This window comes from Corvus brachyrhynchos, unplaced genomic scaffold (assembly GCF_000691975.1).
Source record: "Corvus brachyrhynchos isolate BGI_N302 unplaced genomic scaffold, ASM69197v1 scaffold279, whole genome shotgun sequence".
NCBI lineage: Eukaryota > Metazoa > Chordata > Aves > Passeriformes > Corvidae > Corvus > Corvus brachyrhynchos.
Genome location: NW_008246060.1, coordinates 3,045,995 through 3,069,989, shown reverse-complemented (window position 1 = coordinate 3,069,989; position 23,995 = coordinate 3,045,995). Strand labels below are relative to the sequence as shown.

The following is a 23,995-nucleotide window of genomic DNA, read 5'->3' as shown; positions in this document are numbered from 1 at the left end:
ACCCACTCTCTTAGCACAAAGGTCATAAGATCCTACCTGTAATTTAAGCACCCCAGCATTACTGTTACACTATGATGGGTAAAGATCATAATTTGCCTTCAAATCCCCAAACAGTATAAATCCAAGGAGGGGGGGGGGAAAAAACCAGAAAAAAATTTAAGGTTCGGGAAGCTTCATGAAGTAACCAGGGACAAACTCCAATATCCTGCAAGCCGGATGCTATACAGCTATGTTACAATGTTATGGCAAAGGAACAGTCTGTTTTTAATAGAGGATAACTTGCCTTTTATCCCTTAGCAGACAAAGAAACCTCTTTTACTATTAATAGATTTTGACCTTAAGGAAAACAAGACACAGTAAAATTACTTTGTTCATACCAATCATTCCAAGTTTTCTGAGCACATTAATTTTAAGAGAATTTTAGAACCAGGGAAGAAAAAAGGCATTTAAATGCCAAGTGACCCATTTTTTCAGAATCTAAGGAAAATGTCTCAAAAAATCCGTGGGTAGTATTCTATCTATAATGAATAAGAAGTAGTTCTTTTACCCCACTCTACAGATAATTTAAAGAGGATGCCCTAGTTTTTGCTTGGTGTGTTTCTTTAATTGATAGTGCCTTTTCTCACTGTAAGTCAGAGCTAGAAATGACTGGAAATACAACTACGATACCGAGTTTCCACAACCTCAATTCAATTATCTTATTGGTGTTGTCTCTGGCTAAAGACTGATATTTCATTAATTGACCTGGTTCTGTTTTCTGACCTGATAACAATGCCTATCAGGAAGTAAATCTACCTTGTCAATAGCAGCATAAAAACTGACAGTCTCTACCCTCAGTAAACCTGTGAGTCAAGCAGGAAGCAGAGAAAAAAACACACAGGCAAATTATTCTATGCAGTTTTTATAATAAGTATTTGGTGATAAACAAGGAACACAATATACTACTTCAACAATGTTTCACACAATAAATGAGTTCCCTCTGCCATGTAAGATCAGTGTTGTTCCAGAGGTTTGCCAAAGGATCAGGGTAACACTTTATCACCTGTTACAAAGGCTGAGGTACAGCTTTTACCAGGCCCAGGTAAGCAGTGTGTATTTGCTTGACTGGATGGAGTGTGGCTGGGTGAGCATATTCCCATGTGAAGAGGGCTACCAAAACATTTGAACTACAACAGAATCAAGCAATCCCTGTTATAACAAATTGTAATTTAATTCATCCATATAACTGCTGGGCAAGGAAACTCCATGTTTACTTATGATTACTTGCAAGAACTGGCCGAATCCACATCCTAGCCAGGGCCCCACATGATTCCAGCATCCTCACCACTTGTCACTAAGGTTTCTATACTAAGGTTTCATACTTGCAGGATCTCATCAAACCAACACACCACTGGTAGGATGCCCAGGCAGAGGTGGACTCTTCCCACTACAGTGGGGAGGAGGAAGAGACAGCGAGAATTTAGCAGTCTTTAAAAACATTATCTAGAACACTGCTAAGAGAAGAAGTTTTTTTGAGATTGATGGATATATTCTGCCTCTGGTTTCCTGCAAAAACACAGACTGAACACATGGACTCTGGTTTAGTCAAATATTTGCCTTCCAACGGCTTAGACCACCACCCAATATTATCCCAGAGAACATTTTCTTTTCGTTGTTGCAAACAAAGGCGTATGAGGCAATTCCAACTCAAATTGCTCAAAGATCCCTTTGATGTTACATAACGCCCCAGTCGGAGGGCACACTGCCAGCACTGCCTGCTTACTTACTCAGATCATAAAAGTGCTGCCAGAAAGCCTCCATCCACTTATGAAGTTCATCCCTACTGTCAGTAGCAAAACGTTGCGTCACAGCCTCTCCAGACACAGGGTTGATAACAGAGAAGTTATTAGTTCTTCTCTTGGAGTCCTTATCCACAGCTCGAATCCTGGTTTCCTAGGAACAATAAACTATGGTGATGAGTTACTGCTTCACACTGGCATCAACTTATGGCCAATGACAGTGCAAGGAAGGTAGAATTTGGCTTTTTGTCTACTCCAGATTAATACCCAATTAAAAACAAAAAAGATGAACTAATGTCAGGAACTGATTATAAATTTTTTTTCTCATAAAACTATTAAAATGACATAAAATACAAAAAATAAGGGAATAGAACACAATTACTGCAGTTCAGTCCTGAATTACAGAATGTACTGTAATTCTGTGTTACCCCTCCCTCTACCTTCACCAGCTAATCTCACACTGCTCACTCTTCTCCACAGCAGTTTAGGGAATAATCTACAATAACAGCAAGCAGTTCCTTTTCTCCAAACATTCAGATGGACAACCACGTTATTACAGCTACTATTTACACCTCCTACTGTGCTTCTGTGGGCCATTGTTTACCCACCGCATTGTAAACTTGTATCCATTTTGTTTTCATCTTAGCGAATCAGGACATTCAGGGCTAATACAATAGTGACAGGAAAATTAAAAAGAAACTTACCTAGGCCACCTTTAAAGGGGCATTTGGAGCAGTACCCCATACAGTTCTACTAGAACACAAGATTTTGCTCTAAGAGAAAAAAACCACCCTATTTGCCATTTAAAAATAGATATTTTAGTTTTACCTTAATTAGGGAGAGCTACGTAGAAATAATTAAATGTGTATATATATCCAAGAAGTGTAACAAGTCTATAAAATCTCTTCAGCTAGAGTTAGAAAAGCTCTCAGATTACACAGCAGCACTGTTGGAGCCAAAGTTTCTCCTTGTGTTCAGGGACATAGTTCAATTGCTCTAGACTAGATCCAGTGGTATTTTCAGAGTATTTACTTTCTTTGTTATGGCATTACTACAATTAAAAAAAAAAACCAAAAACACTTATCCCTAACAATTATTTTTGTGTGTGTGTAAAATGCTAAAAGTTTTAAGTCTGGCTAAAATACAACTAAAAGAATTCCAGAACACAACTGGGTCAACACTGCTGCTCACCACAACATGATGAGCAAATTAAAACAATTAACATCACTTTATTTACAGAAGTAAGGCAGAAGCCCTGGGAGTATCTTTGCACATGCAACTCGACCTGACTGAACAAGCAGCAGCCCATTACAACACTGCTCCTGAGAGGTTTCTGGCATGCCCAGGAGAGCACAGTAATGAGTTTTGGTGCCCAGGTGCCAGCTGGCCCCCTACAGCTGGCTAGCCCCAGAGCCCTGGCAGGACATGAGGACACCAAACATGCAGCAAGACCGTGCAGTGCCCCCCTGCCTTGTGCAGGAATACACAAGGATATTCCTGGCATGGGCAGTGCCCAGGATTTGAAGGAAGCCAACAATCACAGCCAGGGCTGTGTTCGAACATCTCCTGTCTGGATGGACGGTGAATCTGACCACAAAGGTGGCCTCAGGGCATTCCTCAAAATACAGTGGGGACAGAACAACCAGGTCCCTTTTACACAACTCAACCAAATGTCAAACATCTGCTAAAGGCATTAAACATACAACTACAGAAATTAAGTTTACGCATGGGATCCCATGGGGATAAGCCTAGTTCTGATACTCAGAAAAACAAAAATTATTCTACAGACCATTCCCCAGATTTTAAATGCATAACTGAAGTAACCATTTGAAATACCAACAGCTGCTTGTAGCATATCTGATGGATATGCTCATTTAAATTCTTCTGTCTAAAAATAGGAGATGAAGTAATTCATCCATAAGTGCTCTATATCCCATTAACTCAGGTAACCATAGATACCAGCAAAAAAATGAAATCAAGTAGATTAACATTTGACAGGTAAGAACTTCAAGCATACCGTACACACAAGTTTATTTAATGATGTTTGCTGCAGGTTTTATCCCACAACTGTGGTATTATTCAAAGGAGATAAATCCTCAAGCAACAATCTATATCTGATGCTTGAATATTTCAGGAGTCATACAAGATGCCATTACAGCAATGGGCTGATGAATTTACCAAGCTTGGGTGAATTACACGACATGCCCAGTTCCACTTAATAAAAACAAAACCCAAACCAACAAAAACCTATTAAAACCAAACAAAAACCAACAGAAAAACCACCCCCCCCCCAAAAAAAAAAAAAACCACAAAAAGTGCTTTATTTTACCATGTTGTAATAATATCTTTCCCAGTCTTCTAAAAAACCTGAACCGACTCTGCTATAGCAATTGTAAAGACCAGAACAATCGGTGGATGGCAACAGGAAAACAGCTGAATCTTGAACTCAAGTGACTCTTACGGGGAAGCTGAAGCCAGTTTTATATTCTTTACGCAAAAGATTATTTCTTTGAAGACAGGGAAAGACTAAAAGGGAAAAATACATGGTACAACCTTATTCTATATTTCTCCCCACAAATAAAATCTCTTTGCCTGATAGCACCTCTCTAGAAAGCTCAAATTTTAAGCTAAGAAGAGACAGAGATAGAGAGAGAGAACTTTTTTTATTGCTGAGGTACAACACTTTCCTGCTAAGCCAGTCCTGACACACTAAGAAGCACTGGTTATAAAGACGATTTTAAGACATCAAAACAAACTACAGTTCTTAAGAAAAATATTGAATAACCTAGAGACCCAGTTCTGTGTATCTATTTTAAGATTAAACAAATCAAATATAACAAACTCCCTTCATGTTTTTAGTACAAAAAAAAAAAAAAAAAACAAGAAAAAACAGTACAACATTGGAAACAAGTATAACCTGTTCATGTGTTGGTTTCTACTGTAATGTTTAATAATTTCCATGACGTTTGTTTTAGGCAAGCAGGGAATTATGTTTCAATTTGAAATTATGGCTTTCAAGCACATTAATGCAGAAGACCAAATCCAGTCTATTAGCTGATATTTTGTCCCTTCCTTGTTTTGTGAGCTTGTACTTATGTGACATCCTCATGGCCACTGGCTGGTCAGTACAATGTGTGAGTATGACATGGACAAGAAATATTAGGATATCTGTGCCATTGATCTTGGGAGAAATGCAGCAGTTGAAAATGTGGAGAAGATGATAGCAATATATGACCAGCCAGCCTTTTGTGAAGCTTCAGGGGGCCAATAAAGCAGCTTTCAAACTGCTCAATTTGAGTATGCGTGCTACAAGGATCTGGGTGTTCTATCTGCTTCCCCAGCCTGCATCCACAACCTCTTTCAAGCAACTGCAGGACTAAACTCTCTGGATATGAGATACCAGACATTTGGAGGCCCTTAACTAGTCTATGCTTTTCCAATATATTTTCACAGGTAGGAAGGCTTTTCTAAGCCAACCAGTGGGACAAAGTCCTTACTACAGGGAATACGGATATTTTCAGGGCTGATCTCATTCCTCCATGCTGGAGTTCCCCAACATGTACAGTGAATATTGCTCATGTTGCTGGCTCCCTAAAAGCTCACATGGTCAAGAACTCGTATCCATATTCCTCTGCTCCAGCCCAAAGAGGAATTCCCTGGTTCCCTAGAAATATGCATGGTTCCCTTGAATTTGTGCTGCTGCAACCATCGCCACATTTTCCAACAAAGTCCGCTCCCTGACCTAGCCAGAACACCTGCACCAACAAGGACTGTCATTAAAGGTAATTCCAGATTGATTTTGTCCCTCTGCTCCTGCTGCACTGCTCAGCAGTGTTCCCATGAGCCCTGAGCCTGTGGCTGCAAACACTTGCTCCTCACCCTGCTCCCCTCAGCAATCAGCAAAAGCACAGAGAGAGTCCTGGGCTTGCTGACTGCAGGGTCCCAGGACAAAGACTGCATGGGAAAAATACGCGCGGGACTACAGGCAACATCCCAGAATTCCTGAAGTTTCAGGCACCCATGGCACAAAAAAACTTTTATAATCTATGAACCAAACATAATAGATTATGAATTCCAAACACTGAACAACTAGCATGAACTGCTGGCACATGCACCAATTTGCTAAGCTATCAGGTGTAGGCTAGGCCTTTATTTTTTATTTCCAACTAAAGAAAACTTGAAAAAAATTCAGGAACTGGCCCATAAAGAATATTTCTTCAAATTGGATTCCAGTAAATTTTCTTTGCTACAGAAAATATCATTTCTCTTTTCCTACTTAGTTGTGCAATATAATACGTTATAGTCACATTTAGCTGGAACAATAACAGTAGCACTTGCATAATAGGAACTGCAGAACCATTCTTGCTCAACAGCAGTAGCAGTGAAGTCATCTAAAGTTGAAGTAATGACTTTGCTGGTCTTAATGGCTTCTTCAAGTCTCAATTCAAAGGGAATGGGAAATACGGCTATCGGTGTGAACATTTTCCAGAGAATTTCTCATAAATTCAGATGATTTCATTACTTCTCAGAAAGTATCTTTAAATTACATATAAAGGATCAGCTTCACATTACAAATGAAAATGCCACATATACAACTCGAAGAGATTTTAGTTAGAACGTCTAGAGTTGATGTTCGATCTCAACTTTCACTTCGAAATTGCTGTTTCTATAACAACATGTAGCAGACAAGCCCATATGATTAGTCTGCTTTCATTTAATCCGTAAGAGAAATTTCATAACAAAGGAATCAAAAAATATCCGCAGGCATTAAGTTAGTTTCAAGAGAAACTGTTTAAGTAGTAAAGTATCCAAATATGTTTTCAATTGCATTTTCTTTTTTTCTAGTTTTAATTTAAATTGAAGAAGGATTCACAGTCATTCTCCCACAGTCTGACATTTTCGTAAAATGGTGTAAGATACATAAATCATGTACCTTCTACATGTTAGCTTTAAGGATACCCTGCAAACATAAGGACAGTCTCTCACCAAAGGCTTATCAAACTGGATTTCAGGTTCTAAGTGCATTGGTTACTTGGAGGAGCAAAATATCTTAGAACAATATGGTTATTTTAAAAGGAAAAGCAGAATTGGAATTTAGACTAAACCAGAAAACTCTAAGGAAAGATATGAGGCAGCTTGATAGATAACTTTAAAAAATATTCCTGTCACGTTTTAGAATGATTTAGTCATTCTATAATTTACTAAAGTTTACAATTTCTTAACTGATACTGCGAACAGCTGGAAAACAGAATTATGGCAGAGGCTGACTAGTGAAATTGAAAGTGACTGAAGAGGTAAGCAAGTAAACCTACTTAAATATATATCACAGTATAAATATTTATTTAATGTAAATGTATGAACAGTTGGGAGAAAAAAAATAGCACTAGGAAAAAAGGTACTTTTATTTAAGGAATCAATTTCAATCTTAGCAATTAAAAAACATCTTAACACAAACAGGTCACATGGTTATGACCCATTTAAATGTTTGGGTTCCACATCAGTCTCACTCTGAAGGAGAATGCATCTCTCCCAAGAACACTCAAGCCACCAAAAGCTGATACTGCTGCTGTAAGAAGCAGTTCTTTGTCACCCCATGCCCCCTCACGTTCCCAGTCATAGCTGAGCCCCGTGCTTGTACCACACAAGCATTTGTGCAGCCATGTAATGAGCTGGGTAAGAGAACAGATTAAAGGGAAGCACAGTTGAAGCCAAGCGTCCTCCTGCCCCAGACGAAGTGACTTTAACCCCCATGAGTTGCCCTGTGCAATCGCTCCGTCAGCTGCCCCCGTGCCTGCCCTGGCACAGCACAGCAGCAGCTGACCAAGCAGCCGGGCCCAGGAACGCTTCTCTCGGAATTAGTGCTGGCACCGAGCGCTCACGGCAGCACAGCAGTGGAATCCACAGCGACCTGTGCTTAACACAGCTTCCAAATGTGTCTATTTACTTATGTAAGATGAACTCAGCTATGTGATTGCAAATAACATTCAATTCCTCTGCCCATCCTTATGGGATATTAACCCTTGATGCCTGCACCAAAACCAGTTTTTGAGAGCATCTGTTCTCTCTAATGCTTGCCATTCTAGAAGGTCTTTCCGATAACGTTCAGATTACTTCAGATTAATTACTGTTTCTTTGGCCAAATAGTAAGCAACATTTTAAATTTATGTTTTAAGCCCAGGCTTTTCAATCAGGGCATGAAAAACAGCAATAATATCATCCTAGAGAACAGAGCTTCCAAAGTTATTGTGCCCTGGACAAAACCAGCATTAAGAAAAGCAGCTTATTTTAAGGCACTGAAATATTTTGAAAAATTTTCCAGCTCTCCTTCTAATTAAGACTGTGGCTAAATAACACATAACAACAAAAAAGCTTTTGTTGGAATTCCACCTTGCTGAGGACAGAAGTCTACCAGAACATTGCTAGGGGACTGTAAGCAATACGTTTCCAAGGGCTGTCTTACAGAACTATCATATAAAAAGTTATTAGTTTTTCTATAGAAAAACACCCTCCCTTTTGCCTCTATGCTAACCAGTCTAATGCAACAGAAGGAATTTACATCCACAGCTAAGGAATGTTACGTTTCTGCTGGGGGACTGCAAATTTCACAGAAGCACATCCCACCCTCATTTCACCTGTAAGGCACTCTGCGTACCAGCAGCTTAGAGCCCAAATGACTGCACATATTTCTTAAACCAAAAAAAAATGTTCCCCAAAATAATCCAATAAATTAAAAAACCCCAACAACCAAAAGAAAAAAATCCCCATACAACCAATTTTACCTTGTTGATGGAAACTGTCAATGCTGGCTCCAGTTTAGCCTCAATTTCTTCTGGTGAGTAATAACAAAAGAGTTTGCCACCTCTCAGTACACAATACAGCCTCCTCCAGCTCATTAGACCTCCTACCATTTGCTAAAGGGAAGAATAGTCAGAAACTGCCAAACATAAACCTAAAACAAAACCATATTAATAAGGTGTACACGTATCAGCCCTGAGTGGTGAAAACTTAGCCACACCAAATCCATTCCTACAACAAAGACTTTTTGTTACAGAACATTTCAGTCACTGATTTCTGAAACATTAGCAGTACTTCAAATGTCTTCTGGTGTTTTACAGTTTTTGCAGATTTATTGCCATGTGACACTAACAGTACAGAATCTGCTGGTTCACACAGAACGAAATCTAGATCTGGTGTCTACTGTAAAAAAGAAAGCACCTTTATTAGCTACAGCAATTGCACAATAATAGAAATAAAAAGAGTATTACACTTTGGGAATACACAGTACATTCAACAAATGTCAAGCAAAGACGTTTGTCTAGAATTCCACTTTCTCAAACGAATTTTCTGAACAGCTTTCATAAAAACATAACAGTTTCACAACCAGTTTAAAGCCTGTAATTCAGCACTCCTGACAAATGACCCAGACCCTCTGGTGCTCTACTATCACCTTCTCATATGCCTAGTTGTGCAACGAACCAAAATAGAGAAGTAAAGTGAGTTCAGATGAATAATTTCTGAAGGGATGAGTTTAAATATGGCTCGGTTCACCAGCCTGATTCACCATGCTGTGATATGAACTCTTGTGCCAGCACAACAAGGGCTATGTACAAGGATGAGAGCCACAGGATTATTAGGACTGATGCCGTCAAGTACCAGTGCAAACCAACTCTGAAACAAGAGTTGTACTTGATCTTTACTAACAACCTACATCATTCATGCCAAAGAAACATTGATTTCTCCATGCTCAGCCACTGAAGGCACCATTTGTGAATGCAGCCATGAGAGAGTTTCCCCCTTGCTCTAAGTAGAACAGGAAAAAACACCAGTTCTCAATAAACCACTTCAGGCAAAAGCAAAGGTTTTAACAATTGACTCTTAGTGACAGCTATTAACAGCCCAGGATGCAAACACAAGCAAGGTCTTCTTACCTGCTGGTTTAGAAATCCTGCCATCATATCCCTGGCCATGCAGGAGGGCTGGACAACTAAACGGCAACACATGTTTCCATACAGGGGCAGCCAAAAAGAGGATTCCTCTGGGGGAAAGAAAAAGGCAAAAGGCAGACAAACACTCAGTTCTGATCAATTGCCCTAAACTTATAGTTTAGCTTTCTACATCTGTTTTTACATTAAGATCGTGAGTGAAAATAAGCATATTTTCATACTTTAAGAAAAGAGATTTAATCCTGTAGGACTAGACTAAAACTAATTTTTAGTCTTCAGGAAGTGTTTTTTAATTGGAAAAAAATAGTAAATTCCAAAATAATTTCAAGTAAAAATGGCAATATTGTTCTGCAAAAAAGAGGTGTTTTTACATAAAATACAGCTCATTTCAGAGCTAAAACACTTTGAAAGGTAAGTACACTGACGCTCTCATCTAGTATGATCCCTGAGCCCATCCCATTGTGGCACACAGCTATATTTGTACATGAGCACTTTGCTCAGATTGTTTTAATAAGGCTTGGAATTTGTATCTACTTCTGCCTTCAGCACTAGAAGAGCATTTAGGGTTCCAAGGAGTTTCTAATGAGTTGGAATCACTCAGCTCTGCTATGCTATAGGCTCTCTCTTCTGTAATTAAAAGTAGGTAATGCAACATTCCATTAATGTGACTCTGTCTTTGGTCATGGTTTAGAACTGCTTGTGATGAACCAAAATATCCAGATATGTCCTTTCTCACCTGACAAAATTATGTAAATAATGTCAGAAAAAGGAACTTCAAGAAGAATATAAAGTACTAATAAAGAAAGGCTTACAAATATCAAAGGTGCTCAGAATTATTCATCCAACACTTCAAGAAATAAATGCCCCATAAATCTTCAAATCTGTACTTATTCAGAATTACTGAAACGTAAAGAAGGAAATTCCCTTTGAGGTCAAGTTTACCCCAGTAAATGATTTAAGTTCCCAGAAGCAACAGTGAAAGTCCCATGCCTTAGGTTAACAGTTGGAGCATGGCTTATGGGAGGGACTGTCCTTGCAGAAAATAATGGACAAAGTACCAAAAAGTGAAAACACCACCATCAGTTGCAGTATAATCAGTCCCCCATGGTGTTGAATTGCTCCCAACTGGTGCTGCCCCAGAGCTGAAGGACAGCAGCCAGCACAGACTACAAGCACACACACTTAAGTCCTGTGTTAAATCTGGGCCTTGAACAAACCTCACCAAACTGAAGCAATTTTTCTTCTGACTACAGAGGAACAAGCTGTTCTTCGTTCTGATACCCTTCCTTGGCTGTGAGGAAGGGGAAATAATTTGTATATAACTACAACTCACATAAGACGGATATGCAAATGACAGAAGGAACTCCCAAAAGAATTACATTTTTCATCTGGACTTGAAATTTTACTCAACTTATAGTTTATTCAGCTGTGTACAGATGCCTGCTTTAGAGCCGTTAAATATTTTATTAAAGTTGTTCTATATTGAGTATCAAGAAAAATAATCTCTTTAAGCTCTTTAGTTTACAAGAGTTTAATGCAAAATGTTACTGGCTTTTTATTTCCTTAAATTGGTACCATATGTACTTACCATTTCCTGTAATGGTAAGGTTGTGGGTCCTGAAATTGTCCTCAGCGCTTTCCAGCCCCAAAGTGGTGTATGCTAGCAAACTGTACTTTGCACCACTAAATGTGAAAGAAATGGCACATTTAGGACATTTCTGCTTGATGTTGCTCAGGTCTAGACATGCCTGAGATACCACATTTGGGTACAAGGGAACACCAAGGTGCACGGCAGCACCTGTCAGTGACCGCAGACTGCCACCCCCCAACCTCTTCCCACACAGCTCCTGTATCTCTGGTTCTCTGTTCCGCAGTCTGTTCACCTCCTGCCTCCACGTGTGTATCTCCAGTTCCTCCTACCCCACAACTTCCAGGCCAATGCCATCATTCATTACAACTCTTTCTGTTGCCTCCTCTCTGGGACCTGCTGGCCAAGAGACTTCTCATGTGGCCACTGCCTACGAGCTGGGCTCGTGCTTCCTGAAGAGCCAGGAGGGGCCAAACCCAGGGGTAAAGGCTGCGCTATCCAAACCCTCTGCACCCTCTGGATGCTCAAAGCACCTCTCTCCTCTAGTCAGACACCAAGTTACTTCCAATAGCATTACAGCTCTTATTCCTAGGCCTAAAGCAGTAAGATTTGGCAATAGGTTCAAAAATTCCTATAGTTAATAGAAAAACGGATGACAAACTTTATCTGAAAATACAGGTTAAAAATTAAAAGGCTTTATACTGCTTCTCCATGTTGCCCTGCTCTTTTGCTTTGCCTATGCAGACTACACTTTATAGACCAGTTGTTTATAATGTATTTTGAATAGGATCCAATAGATTGATTATTCACATGCAGAAATCTGTGCAGAAATCCTACAGTCAGTTTTGTAGCATAAAGGATTTTTTTTCACTTATTGGCTTACAGGTTTCAGAATGTTTTATCTTAGTTTTGTATTTTGCCTAGGGAAAAAAAGTATCACTCTTACAATTCAGCACAGTGCAATTGTGGAATGCAATTCTTGGAATAAACTGGTATAAATTTAGTACGTTTAACCTTTTCCCTAAAATACTCATCGGACCGAGTAACAGATTTACAGTCCAGCAATGCAGTAAGAATTCCACCTAGCTAATGGCAGTTAGAACAAAGTCCACAAGAAAACAAACCCCTCCAAATCACTAACTACTCTCCCCAACAGGATCTAGCACAAGTTCCTCAACATATCTTCAGCAGAACATAAGAAATCTTGGTAGTATAAAAGCTGAGAAGATGCTATTGAACTAAAATCACCAAAAACAGTTTTCCATCTTAGTATTTTTCAAATTTTATTTTTCTTACTGGCACAGTGGAAACATACAGTTTTCAGACCTTTGGCTCTGCAGATAAACAAGGAGAATGTCTACCTCCCCCTAACCCTAATGAAAGAGGAAAAGTAGGAAGTTTGTTAGAGGGGAGGTCTGTTATGTATCTGTCTCCAGGGAACAAAAAGAAAATTAAATACAGTATCACGTTCTGGGTGAAAAACCACTGCTGTGAAGCACTTCAAGAGGGCAATCTCAACAAAAACTCATCAGCATTTGTATATATTCCCTGCTAGACTGTTCCCTAACAAAAGGTTCTCCACTGATTATGTTTGACCATGCAGCTGAGCAATGCATTACCATTCTATTTAAACTGTACCATAAAGTTCAGTTTCTTCTCACAGATAAAACTGCTGTGCTGATTCTAAAGTTACTTTTTTTTTCTAAAGCATGACTAATTACCACAACAACCTTGCCAAAAAAAATAGCTACTTCACTTTTAAAATATGCTTCACAGTAACATTTTCATTCTAAAATACAAGTCATTCCTTTCAGGCAGCTGCAGTATAATTTAGAAAAGTTTTATCTACAAATATTTTTCAGATTTAACTGGCTAATCAGGATTCTTGACTGTATTTTTCCTTTGCATTTCACAGAATTAGCTAACCGCCTTAAATGGCAGTTTCTTTGTATAACAAAGAATAGTCTGCCTGCTGCATCTCATTCGGTACTTTGCATATCTATAGTATTTTACCATGTAACAACTTCATTAAAAAAAAAAATCAGCTCATCTTCACAACATGCCTGTGGCAAAGGCTCGTTGTTTAATCTGTTTACTGATCAAAAGACAGAGGCACTGAAGTTTCCACACAGACCCCGGTGTGGGAAGGTGTAACTATAACACTCTATCAATGTATGTTAATTAAAACATCTTCAATTCCAGAATCTGTTGCTGAATATTAAACCCAATGTTAGAAATCCCAATCTTAGTTCATTCATTCAAAGCGAGTGAAGGAGTGAGTGGAAGACTTGTGAGTGAAAAAAAAAAAAAAAAAGAATTCAATATGCTCACCTTTCAATCAGATCTTAAATAATAGACAGTAAAACCAAATATAACCTTCAGGTACTAACAAGAACCCAACCATAAAAGTGAGGCCACCAGATTAGACTGTGTACTTCCAGCAAAATATCACTGGGCATTTGCCAACTCAAACACAGGACACGGAAGCTGCTGCACCTTCAGCCCAGTGGAGGACAATACATCAAACACAACCACCAGTGCATGTGTAGGCCAGTTCTGCAAGTGAATGAGCAGGCACTTGAGGGAGACTCTCCAGCGACTTATCCAAAGAGCAACCTAGTTACACTGGCATTTAATAGTAAAACTGCACTGAATATTTTTTCTGCTATGAAAAATGTAAAAAAAAAAAAAAATTTAAGCTAGAATTGAAAAACAAAGCAGGCAACAGACTGTAAAGAAACTAAAAGAGGGATAATTAAGAGAGAATATCAGTATAACTCAAATTAACCAACCTAAGCAACCAATCAAGCCCTTTGTCACTATGCTCTTTCAAGAAGTTCCAAGTCTGACAGTTTCCTCACTAACTAGAGAGGTTTCTAAGCCAAGAAGTTTGGAACAGAGGGATCACAGAGTTTTTGGGAAACGGAGAATATCACTCATGTGTGCACTGAAAAGAAAAAGGCTTGTACAAATGAAATCTACAGAGAAAAGGTGTTCGCATAATATAGAAAGTTCACTTTTTTGTTGCAGTTTAATTTCCCCTGATGGACTGGTAAAACTCTCAGGGAATACTTGAAAGATCTCTTGTAGTCTTGCAGTCTCTTCCCCTTTATAAGGGCTACATACCACGGTCTAACTAATATAAATCCTAGGGGAAAACCCATTAAAAAAACTGGACAACTTATTTTCTGCTTATAATAACCCATTTCTTTCCAAACAACTATTTTAATCACCCAGCAAAGCCATCATTAAACACTTCATTGTTCATTTAATTGTGTTAAGAAAGTAATAGTCACTGTGAGATGATTATCTACAGCAGAAACAACAAACTTCCAAGATGGAGGAAAGGAAAATTCAATTGAGAAACCAAAAGCAAAACCCAGGGGAGGAGGCAGCTGTTTAAATTGTCTACTGGTGCTTCTTCCTTAAAAGCCAGGCAGTCTATATTCAAGCAAAGAAGCCAGTGGTTATATCTGATTCAAACTGTGTCTAATGATAGTGTGTCATGGCCCAGCTGAAGCTGGTGGAAAGCACAGCCACCTGACATGATGCAGATTGAAAAATACATTGTCATTAGGTGGAACCCACTGGAAAGTTAGTGATAAAATCTGTTTTGCTCTGTGGATAAGATCTCTCGGATGTCTATTTTTGAGTCACACAGCAATATCAGTTTACAGTAATATCAGTTCAACGAAGATGGAATATGCTTGAATGTTTCCTTTTAAAATCCTGGGAAATAGATATATGAAGCTAGACTAAGACTACACTCAACACCTGGCAAGAGTTAAGCATTGATTCTTTACTGTCAGCTGCCAAAAAAAAAGTAATTCCTTGAAAAAATTGCTTTCTAAAAAAATATAAATAAATAAAATAAAGAAATGCTATTAGTATTTTCAAATTAGGTATTTGGTCTGCTTAAATCCCAATGAAATTAAAGTTGCTGGAAAATATTAGTAGGCAGTTAATTTTTAAAAGGACACAGGTAAATTACTGGGAACAGCACTTATGCCTATGAACACTGAAAACTGTTCTGTGCTAAAGTCAATTAAGAAATCTCCTGTTAAGCAGCCCGTAACCATAAAGTGCCTTTGGCAGTCCAGTTTTACTGAAAAGCTGGCACGTGGAATTAGGGCAGAGGGTACTGGAGTGGTTTCTCCTGCCTACATACACACTTTTTGTTATTTCACACAACTTGTAACTTTTAGACATATCTACCTGTCTGTCAAGTACAAGCAACACTGGCTAGGTGCAAAAATAGTATGGGGAAGGAAGTAAATGGGGAAGGGGGGAGGAGGAGAAGTAGGTGGACAGAGAGACACAGACAGACCGTACAAGCTCAACTTCCTCTAGAGATCAAACTAAAAATATTATGGAGGTTGGAAAGAATAGTGGATTTACCAGCTGTCTGGCTGTGGAGCACAAAGATAAAGGCTGCTCGTATGTTTCAAGATCAGAACCAGGCCCCAAGGCTCAGCGACATGGTTGGAATTCACACCTACTTTCTCATTTCCTATTTAAAATGTAAATTTTTTTTCACATGGGCAACTAGAGAAAGAATCAGTTTCTTGGCAGTTTGCCAAAAATTTACAATCTTTGGTCTACTTCTATTGTAAAAGCTATAAAACCAGAATATCAATATATGTGGCTTACTGGATGGCTGGGTCAGCAGGCAAAAGGGGTTCAATGCTGTCTTCCTCCAGTGCAGCTTTGAGTTTCTTCCCTGTAGCTTTGCTGAGGGACGTTTTAAGTTTCTTTGCCAGTTTCTTAGGAGTGTTTGTTATATATAAAGACTCCTCTGTACAGCAGCTATACACTTCAACCTTCACCTGGAAATCTGGGCTTGCTTCATCACTGAAGTGGGGGAGGAGAAGATTTCAGAGCGTTTGTTAACAAACTGTGCACGGAGCCAAGGAATGTTGCTGCTACTTTATAGATTAAATAACATATTTCTAATCAAGGGAAGCAATGCCATAAGATTCAGGCGCAGACACACGTTAATATGGAATTAAGGACTAGAGTACACAGCAGTAACTTAGCATTGAGGTCATGAGATGGATGTTATAATTGCGCCATAAACAATTACAAACAGGAAATTCAACGTTTAGGTTAAAAACGGAAAAAACCCCCATGTTATGGAAATACACAGGCAACACATTCAAACACACTTAAATCCGCCCTCTACTGTTACACAAAAATCCCATGATTGAAAACCTGTGCCTGCTTATGGTCCTAAATCAGATTGAACTGTTTGAAAGATATCTTAGCTGCACCCCATCCCCTTCAAATTACTGAAAAAAAAATGCTATCTAATAAAATCTGTCATTCACAACTTAACTACCTACTGCTGCATTGTCTGGCCCACAGTCTTTCTCAGTTTTCAGTTCTATTGATTCTCTTGTTCTCAAGCTTAGTCATCAAACCAGAAGCCTAACCTCATCTTTCAGGTACAAATAATGTCATTACACAGATGCCGTAATAAAATCATCCCAAAAGCTTTTATATCAAGTCTTTCTATGCCTTGGGGGATAAAAGGCAAGTTAGGGTGCCTTTTCTGCTTTTGTTCCAGTGTTCCACAGAAAATTATAATGGTCAAGTCTCATATCTGTGAAGAAGGAGATTTGAATCTTTGTCCCCACTCTTAACTTGAACATGTGTTTAGGAGTGCTTAAAATTTGACTTAAACTCAGTTTTCAGGATCCTGATTTAAAGCTTTTGGTAGTTCTAGCTTTCTAGCCAGTCTTCCTCAGGAGACAGACTCTAAATTGTTGATATAAAAAAATAAAGGCAGGGAGTGGAGTCAAGCACATGCTCAGGTAGGTGTAACAACATGAGATGTTACATGAGGATAGAGACTGTAACCTGCTGGACAGAATAACACTGAAACACTTGGTGCAACATTTACACCTATATTGTCATAATGCTTTCAGGTTTTAGCATTGATTTAATGCTGTCCTGGAGATGTAAGTTTGTTTATCTCTTTATATAAAGAAAAATGATTCAGCAGGGCAAAAATGAAAAGAAATACAGATCAACTAGCACATCTACAACCAGCCTCATTTTGTACACAAAAAACAGCCTTCCAGATTCTCCACCCACTAAAATGAACAGAGCCTCTACTGATTCCTTTGCCCACAGCAAAACCTAGTGGACCTCAGCCAATCTTGTTCATAATCACATCCACCTTCAAAAGAAAACAATATTTGTACTTCCTTCGACAGATGTAAATTATACTCACAATATGGTTACATTTTCAAAACAGATATCTGTTATTGCTTTATCCACAATAGTCACCTCAGTATCAAAAACCTCAGCTCCCATTCTGAACAAACAAAACACTGCATAGCGCTGTGATTCTGGAGAGAGCCAGAGAAAGCTTTTATTAGCCACATTGCACATCACAATACTAAACACTTCCAGTAAGCAGAACTATACAAAATGGTAATTCAGACCTCTAAGGAATTGCCCTCAAATTCTTCCCACCAGAAATTTTTATCATAGGATTTTATGATAATTGACCTATCAAAGCTGCTGTCTAGGTAGAACATACACAAAGGGAAAAAATGGCTACCTCTATTAAGAAAAAAAAAGTTGAGTAATCAGGTATAGTGTGTGTTAGCAACTTCAAAAACATTAGTAAAAATGTAATTTTGTTTAGTAAAATTGACTTTACACCAAAAAAAAAAACCCAAAAAACCATTTGATCCAAAGTCTGTATCATTTTATGAATGTGCTACATAGGATTAGACTATTTTGCCATGCTTTGCACCTCTGACCCTATTGAAAATCAAAGTGAAATCAATGCCAGGTGACAGCTGGAACAGATTTAGGATTAATCTCCATGACACAGCAAAATGCATGTACTTGAAGGCTATCCAATAATAAACTCAACACCAACAGTCAACTTTCATTTAAATTTCCCACTGGAAACAGCCTCCAATATACTCTCTCAAATGCAGACAAGACATAGAACAATGTGTTTAATCAGAAGTTTCTCAGTTAACCATTTAATACAACATTTTTTTGTTGCTTCCTCTGGAATTCTTCTTCAGGAGGGCTCTTTAGAGAGTGAGGCTTAAACACAGAGAACCACAGGACTTTGAACTAACTCAGCTTGCTACAGCCAGCAACTTCAAATTACGAGCATTTACACAACAAAGAGTAAAACATGGACTTAATGGAAGGTTAAAAAATAGGTTGAAATGAGTATGAACTTCCTCATTCAGTTTAAATTTACAGGCATAAGCAATTGCTTATCAGAGTAATTCATTACATCTTACATACTTTCTTTATTGCTGAAGTGATCAGAGCCTTTCCACATTAATGGTATTCGAATATCTAAAGGGGGGAAAAAAGAAGGTAGGGAAATTAAGTTATAGTCAATACTGTAGATCTGTGATCAAAACAAATTACAAAAAGTTTGTTTCTTTTTCTGATGTTCTGGTGGTAACAGGGCCTTCCACCCAGAGAACAGCATAATTATTCCAAGTTTATTATCCACATCAAAAGAAAATTCAATAATTAGTTCAACTTGAAGTGTCATTTCGGTTTAGAAATTATGCTAGAATAAAGAATATTTTAAATCCCATTTGAAAGTACCTGAAATAACATTTCAGAGAAGCTGTGTAACATAGTTCTGAGAGGTATTCTTTGAGCCCAATATTATGCATAGATGCAAACCAAAACCCTGCTTGCCTTGTGCTGGAAACCGCTCATCCCACTCCACGAGGAAAGCCTTCCTGTTTTAATGAAAAGACTGGGATACTTATGCTGCAAGCACTTCAGTCTTGTTTTGCTAACCACAGAGAAAATACCACTTGTAATCACATTCCCAGCGAGAATTGTCTTAGTCGGCATAAAAAGAGTTTAGAAATCTTTTTTCTCTTAACTTGAAAATATCCTTCTACTTCAGAACCATTGTAGAGAGGCAATTACAGAACCATTATTTTAAATCATGCCTGTCATTTTAATATTAGGAAAGTATTTTCTTCAATAAATTTTCCAATTTATCTACTAAACCCAACACAGTATTAAGTGACATTTTCCTCCAGCTTTGAGGGCTCAGGTTAAGATATAATGTTTTTTATTAGTCCCCTGTTAAAAGAAAAATGCTGTGGGGGCTTTATAAATTCAAAGCTGGTTTCTGAAGTACAAGGGTGCTGTTTAAAAGTATATGCAATATATTAAGTGACACATGATGGCAGCAGCAACCAGCACCAGCTCAGTTGTCTTGTGACAAAAATCTTCAATATTGTTATAAAGAAGCATTGCTGACTCCAGTGCTGTCGTCATATGAGGCTGATGGAAAAATCCAGACATTATGCTAAGATGCAAAATAGTGCCAGTATTTTGGCATCAGGTTGTCATGCATTCCTACAGGGGTTTACCCACAAAACTTTTTGTTGATTGAAGTGAAACTGCATATAGTCGCTCTGTCTCAGATGTTAAATGAAAAATTCAAATTTCAGTTAATTTTTATTATGAGACGTCTTATTATAAAAGCTATTTCAAAACTGAAAGTTTCAAATTAATCTATTTTTGAGTGTTCATGAAAACTACTGAACTTTCAAGTGAACTGCCAGCATACAGCTTTAGACTTCTACCTTCCTAAAAAATCAATACATCACCGTGTACTGAAACTGCTTTTCTCTTCTAAAGATGCATTTGCATAGCAAGCATGTCTAAAAATAGGGGGTTTTACATAAAGAGAAATAGTTTCATTAAAATCATTACAGAAGTCTCTCTCAAACTTTTTAAATATATATATATTCATCTCTGTCAGAGACAAAGCGCAGAACGTTTCTTTCCTAAAATACAAAGGTCTCAAATCTACATTCATATGTGAAAACAAATAAAAGCTTTTTCTATCTTTAATCATAGCAAACTCTGAATGACAATTTTAATGCGCTCAATAGACCTTGTTAGCAATTAGAGTACTAGATTAAAGATTACTTCTGTATGCCGCTTTCAATATCTTGCTAGCTGAAAAATTTACACCTTAGTCAGAAAATCATGAGTCAATCCTTGAACAATGATTGATAACATGATACTTGTAAATCAGCTTTCAATTCATTCTTGGACTGAAAGAGCTGTCATTTATCAAAAACAAAGATCAATTTTCACACACCTTAATTTCAGTTACCCTGAGCTGTAAATCTGTGTGGATGCAAATCGGTTACATTCAAATACTACAATTAATCAAGTTTAAACCCAATGATTCCTTTATAAAATTACTTTAAATTATAATTATGCTTTTTGATAAACATTTGATGTATTGTCTTCTGACAAAAAAAATCAATTAGTACAATAACATAAATTACATAATTTATTCAAAAATGTGGGGGATAAGTAAAAATGATAGAAGAGTGAAAAACTGTGGATTAAGGAATGCACTTCCCACACAGTATCTGACATAGTTGCTTTCTGTAGGAGCATATTCCTCAGTAGTCCTGCATAGTTCTTCCCGAACTTTTGGTGTTGGTCACGACTGCCCTATTTTTTTGGTAATCATCATCAGGCATGTACTAACCATATGACACGCTAATAAATTTATAAGTGGATGGATTACTGGGGTTAGAAAATCAGGAGGTAATAACAGGTGACCTATAGAAAGAATAAATCAGCAGAGGCCAAGAACAACATTTAGGCTTTCCTGCTGTAAGCTGGACCTGGCCAGGCTTCTTGGCGCGAGTATCTGAACAGGGGCAAGGCACGGCAGCATCCAGCACTCCCAGGCTGGGCTGCACAGGGAGGCAAGTTGGCTCTTCCTCCTCTTCACCTTGATCTGCGCCACACTTCTGAGGACATAACCTCCAGTTTGAGAGCCACTGTGCTGGTAACAGGGCAGAATCATCAACAGACAGGACCCAGTACAAAGTGGTGTATTTCACCCTTCCATGGTCTTCTCCCACCAAAAGAAACAAGCTAAATCTTTCATATCCTGAACAAAATTTTCATACTAAAAACAGAGTTCTTAAAAAACTCTGATTTTCTAAAGTTAGCAGAAGTGTATTATATGACCCTAAAGTCTTCACTGCAGATAGCTCTCCAAATGTGAAAAAAGGTGCAACCACAGCAGACAGGCAAACAGATGCTTTCATCCAACTACCATAAGGAGGAAAGACAGATACACATTCTGCAAACAGCTGTGCTGGCAGAAAACATTACTGAACCATGTACTCGTCACTCTTCTTCTACTAGAAGTTACCTTGCTTAAAGATACATCAAAATATGCAGAATTAACTGAAACAGTTTCAGTAGTGAGCTGTTCTACATTATTTTATTCTTAATGAGGCAGGTCGGGGAGCACAATCAGATCTGTTTGCAAAGCTGGCAGAACAGCCACAGGAATGCTGAACGTGGCAACATCCACTATTGGTACAGGCAAAGGAAGCAATAAATCCACAGTGCTGAAGTTTGGGAACAGGCTAGAAAACAGCGTACCAGCCCACCAGGAATGGTTGTTAAATATCCTTGTTACTGGTCTGCATTGAAGCCATACCACTGTACCTTTGCTGTAGTAACATAATCTGCATTGCCTAAATAGCATTTGCATACTAGTTATAATTCTGCTCTCAATTTGTTAGACGTGCCCTGTACTATCACTTCAAAGTCTGCTGTTGTGAGGAGAAAAAAGTTTTTAGCACACTCATACTTAGTTAGTTTTGAAATGCTTTCAGTGTTCAGTGGCAAACAGAAAAAAAAGTATTTCCCTCTGTGGAAGGCCGTGTGAGCAAAATGTAAACAGAAGGTAGGATCTTCAAAAGCCCACGTGAGACTTAAGCACAAGTCCCCTTGAAGCATTAGAGGATTGATGCCTCTGAACCACAGACACACTTAAAAAATACCAACTTGTTTATATAGTTTGTATTACAAGTCACTGTCCAGCTAATTAGCTCCTATAATTAAGTGACTACCCAGCCTCTTACCCGATATAGCAACCTTTGCTCTGCATGCCATCCGGTCTTTTGTCCCATTTTCTGAAAACCTGTCAAAAAAGGAGAAAAGAAAAAAGAGATTTGAGATCTGTGCATTTAGACATCTAAAACTCAACCCTTTAAACACTAAGAAGCGTCAGGATTTTCATATTATAGCTCATTTCAAATGCTTTTCTTTAAAGTTAATTTTGGTATCTCTGGTTTAACACATGAGTCATTAGTTTCTTAAGCATAATCTGGAAGGAAGGTACACCACCATTTTTAAAAATTCCCTAGAAGATTTTACTCCAAAGCTTATGTAACCTGAGTATTAAAAGACAAGTAGATTCATCTTCCTTGTCTTTTCCAGATCCTACAGGATCAAAAACATTATCAATTTTTCCCTTCTGTACACATCAATGAAGATGCAACTTAATTTACTGGTTCTATTATTGTTTAAAGAATTGCCTCCTCCTCTATTAATGAAATGAAAATTTCTAGCTGCTACCAGTATCATGACTTCCAGAGGCAGTTGGAATATCTTCAGAACGCACGAATGACAGACCCTAGAAAACCCCAGAATTTTCTCTCTCTGCCACAATTAAGCCTTAAACAAATTCCGGTCTGAAGCAAATATCAAAAGAAAAGAACTCCAAATGGACTATCAACTACCAAAGACACAATTTAAACAATAGAGAAATAACTTGTGCATCTCTTCTAACGACCTCCACAGACACCTCAAGGACCCCTGCAGACAGAAATCCAAGCAATGCATGGCAGTTACAAGTCAAGCACACAATACAGCTGTTCAGAGACATGTCCAATCAGCCCTGCCCTGTTCTGGACATGTGCCATCACCATTCTGTGCACGCTGACATCAAAGACAAGGAGCTGAGTAAATCAGCACATATTCACACTTGATATTATTCCATCACTAAAAGCATAAGATACATAAGATCATAAGACTAAAAACATAAGATTCATACAAGATGAATCACTACAAAAGTCCTTATTTTAGTAGGAAAAAGCAGTACAAATTCAATAATTACAGAATACCACACATATCGTGCTAGTTTTTAAAATCAGCTTTCAGAATAGGTGACAGAAAATGCTGCTCTTTCCTCCAACAAATTTCTCCTATAAGGCAACATTTCTGAAAGCAAAAAGTAGTGGAACTGCTCCTACAGATACAATTAACTGGAGCTAAGCGTGTACTCAGAGAGTTTCTATGCTAAGCTGCAATATAGTATTTCATTAAATTAATAACCTGAAAGCAACAGTGTCTCTGCACCACGATTCTGAACATTGCACCTCAAATAAATTCCATTTAGACCAAAAAAAACATTATTCAAATAAACCACACATACTTCAGCTCCTTCAAGAGTTATAATGTGAGAATATTTTCAGCTTCTTTTCTTCCCATTGAGGGTTGCATTTATCACTTCGCTGTAGTTAACACAAGTGGCCAGCAGAGGGTACCAATTAACCATGATGGGGCCGTCATTAAAGGACCCTTGACAACAATACAAAGAATGAAAAATACAAACAGCTGTATACTGACTTGGATAGCTTTGTTTTGTTCCGTCAGACTTGGCTAGGTACCTTTTTGTATGCTAAGGGTAATCAAGAAAATATGTCTATTGTGTTATTTGATACTGAATTACAGTTTAACGTCAAAAATAAAATTTATCCAGGAAAACAGGACTTGTATTTAATTTTCTAAAGCAAAAAGAAGATAATGGAATTATTTTATAAATTAATGCTTTAAGGCAG

The 23,995-nt window shown here is 38.1% G+C and overlaps 1 protein-coding gene across 7 annotated transcripts in view; it reads right to left on the bottom strand.

The window, feature by feature from the left end:
• Positions 1-23,995, bottom strand: part of RTKN2 (rhotekin 2) — a 53,618-nt gene that overhangs the window by 7,082 nt on the left and 22,541 nt on the right. For 5 of the 7 annotated variants that reach the window (XM_017746196.1, XM_017746197.1, XM_017746198.1 and 2 more), the window contains 8 exons: positions 22,235-22,293; positions 18,591-18,644; positions 17,545-17,662; positions 15,960-16,160; positions 11,310-11,404; positions 9,707-9,813; positions 8,558-8,689; positions 1,767-1,932 (listed from right to left, as the gene is read on the bottom strand). In XM_017746196.1, coding sequence (XP_017601685.1) covers positions 1,767-1,932; positions 8,558-8,689; positions 9,707-9,813; positions 11,310-11,404; positions 15,960-16,160; positions 17,545-17,662; positions 18,591-18,644; positions 22,235-22,293 — 932 coding nt within the window. Of the gene's footprint in view, positions 1-1,766; positions 1,933-8,557; positions 8,690-9,706; positions 9,814-11,309; positions 11,405-15,959; positions 16,161-17,544; positions 17,663-18,590; positions 18,645-22,234; positions 22,294-23,995 lie in introns of those variants that run through there. The other 2 variants (XM_017746200.1, XM_017746199.1) reach the window with 2 other exon arrangements.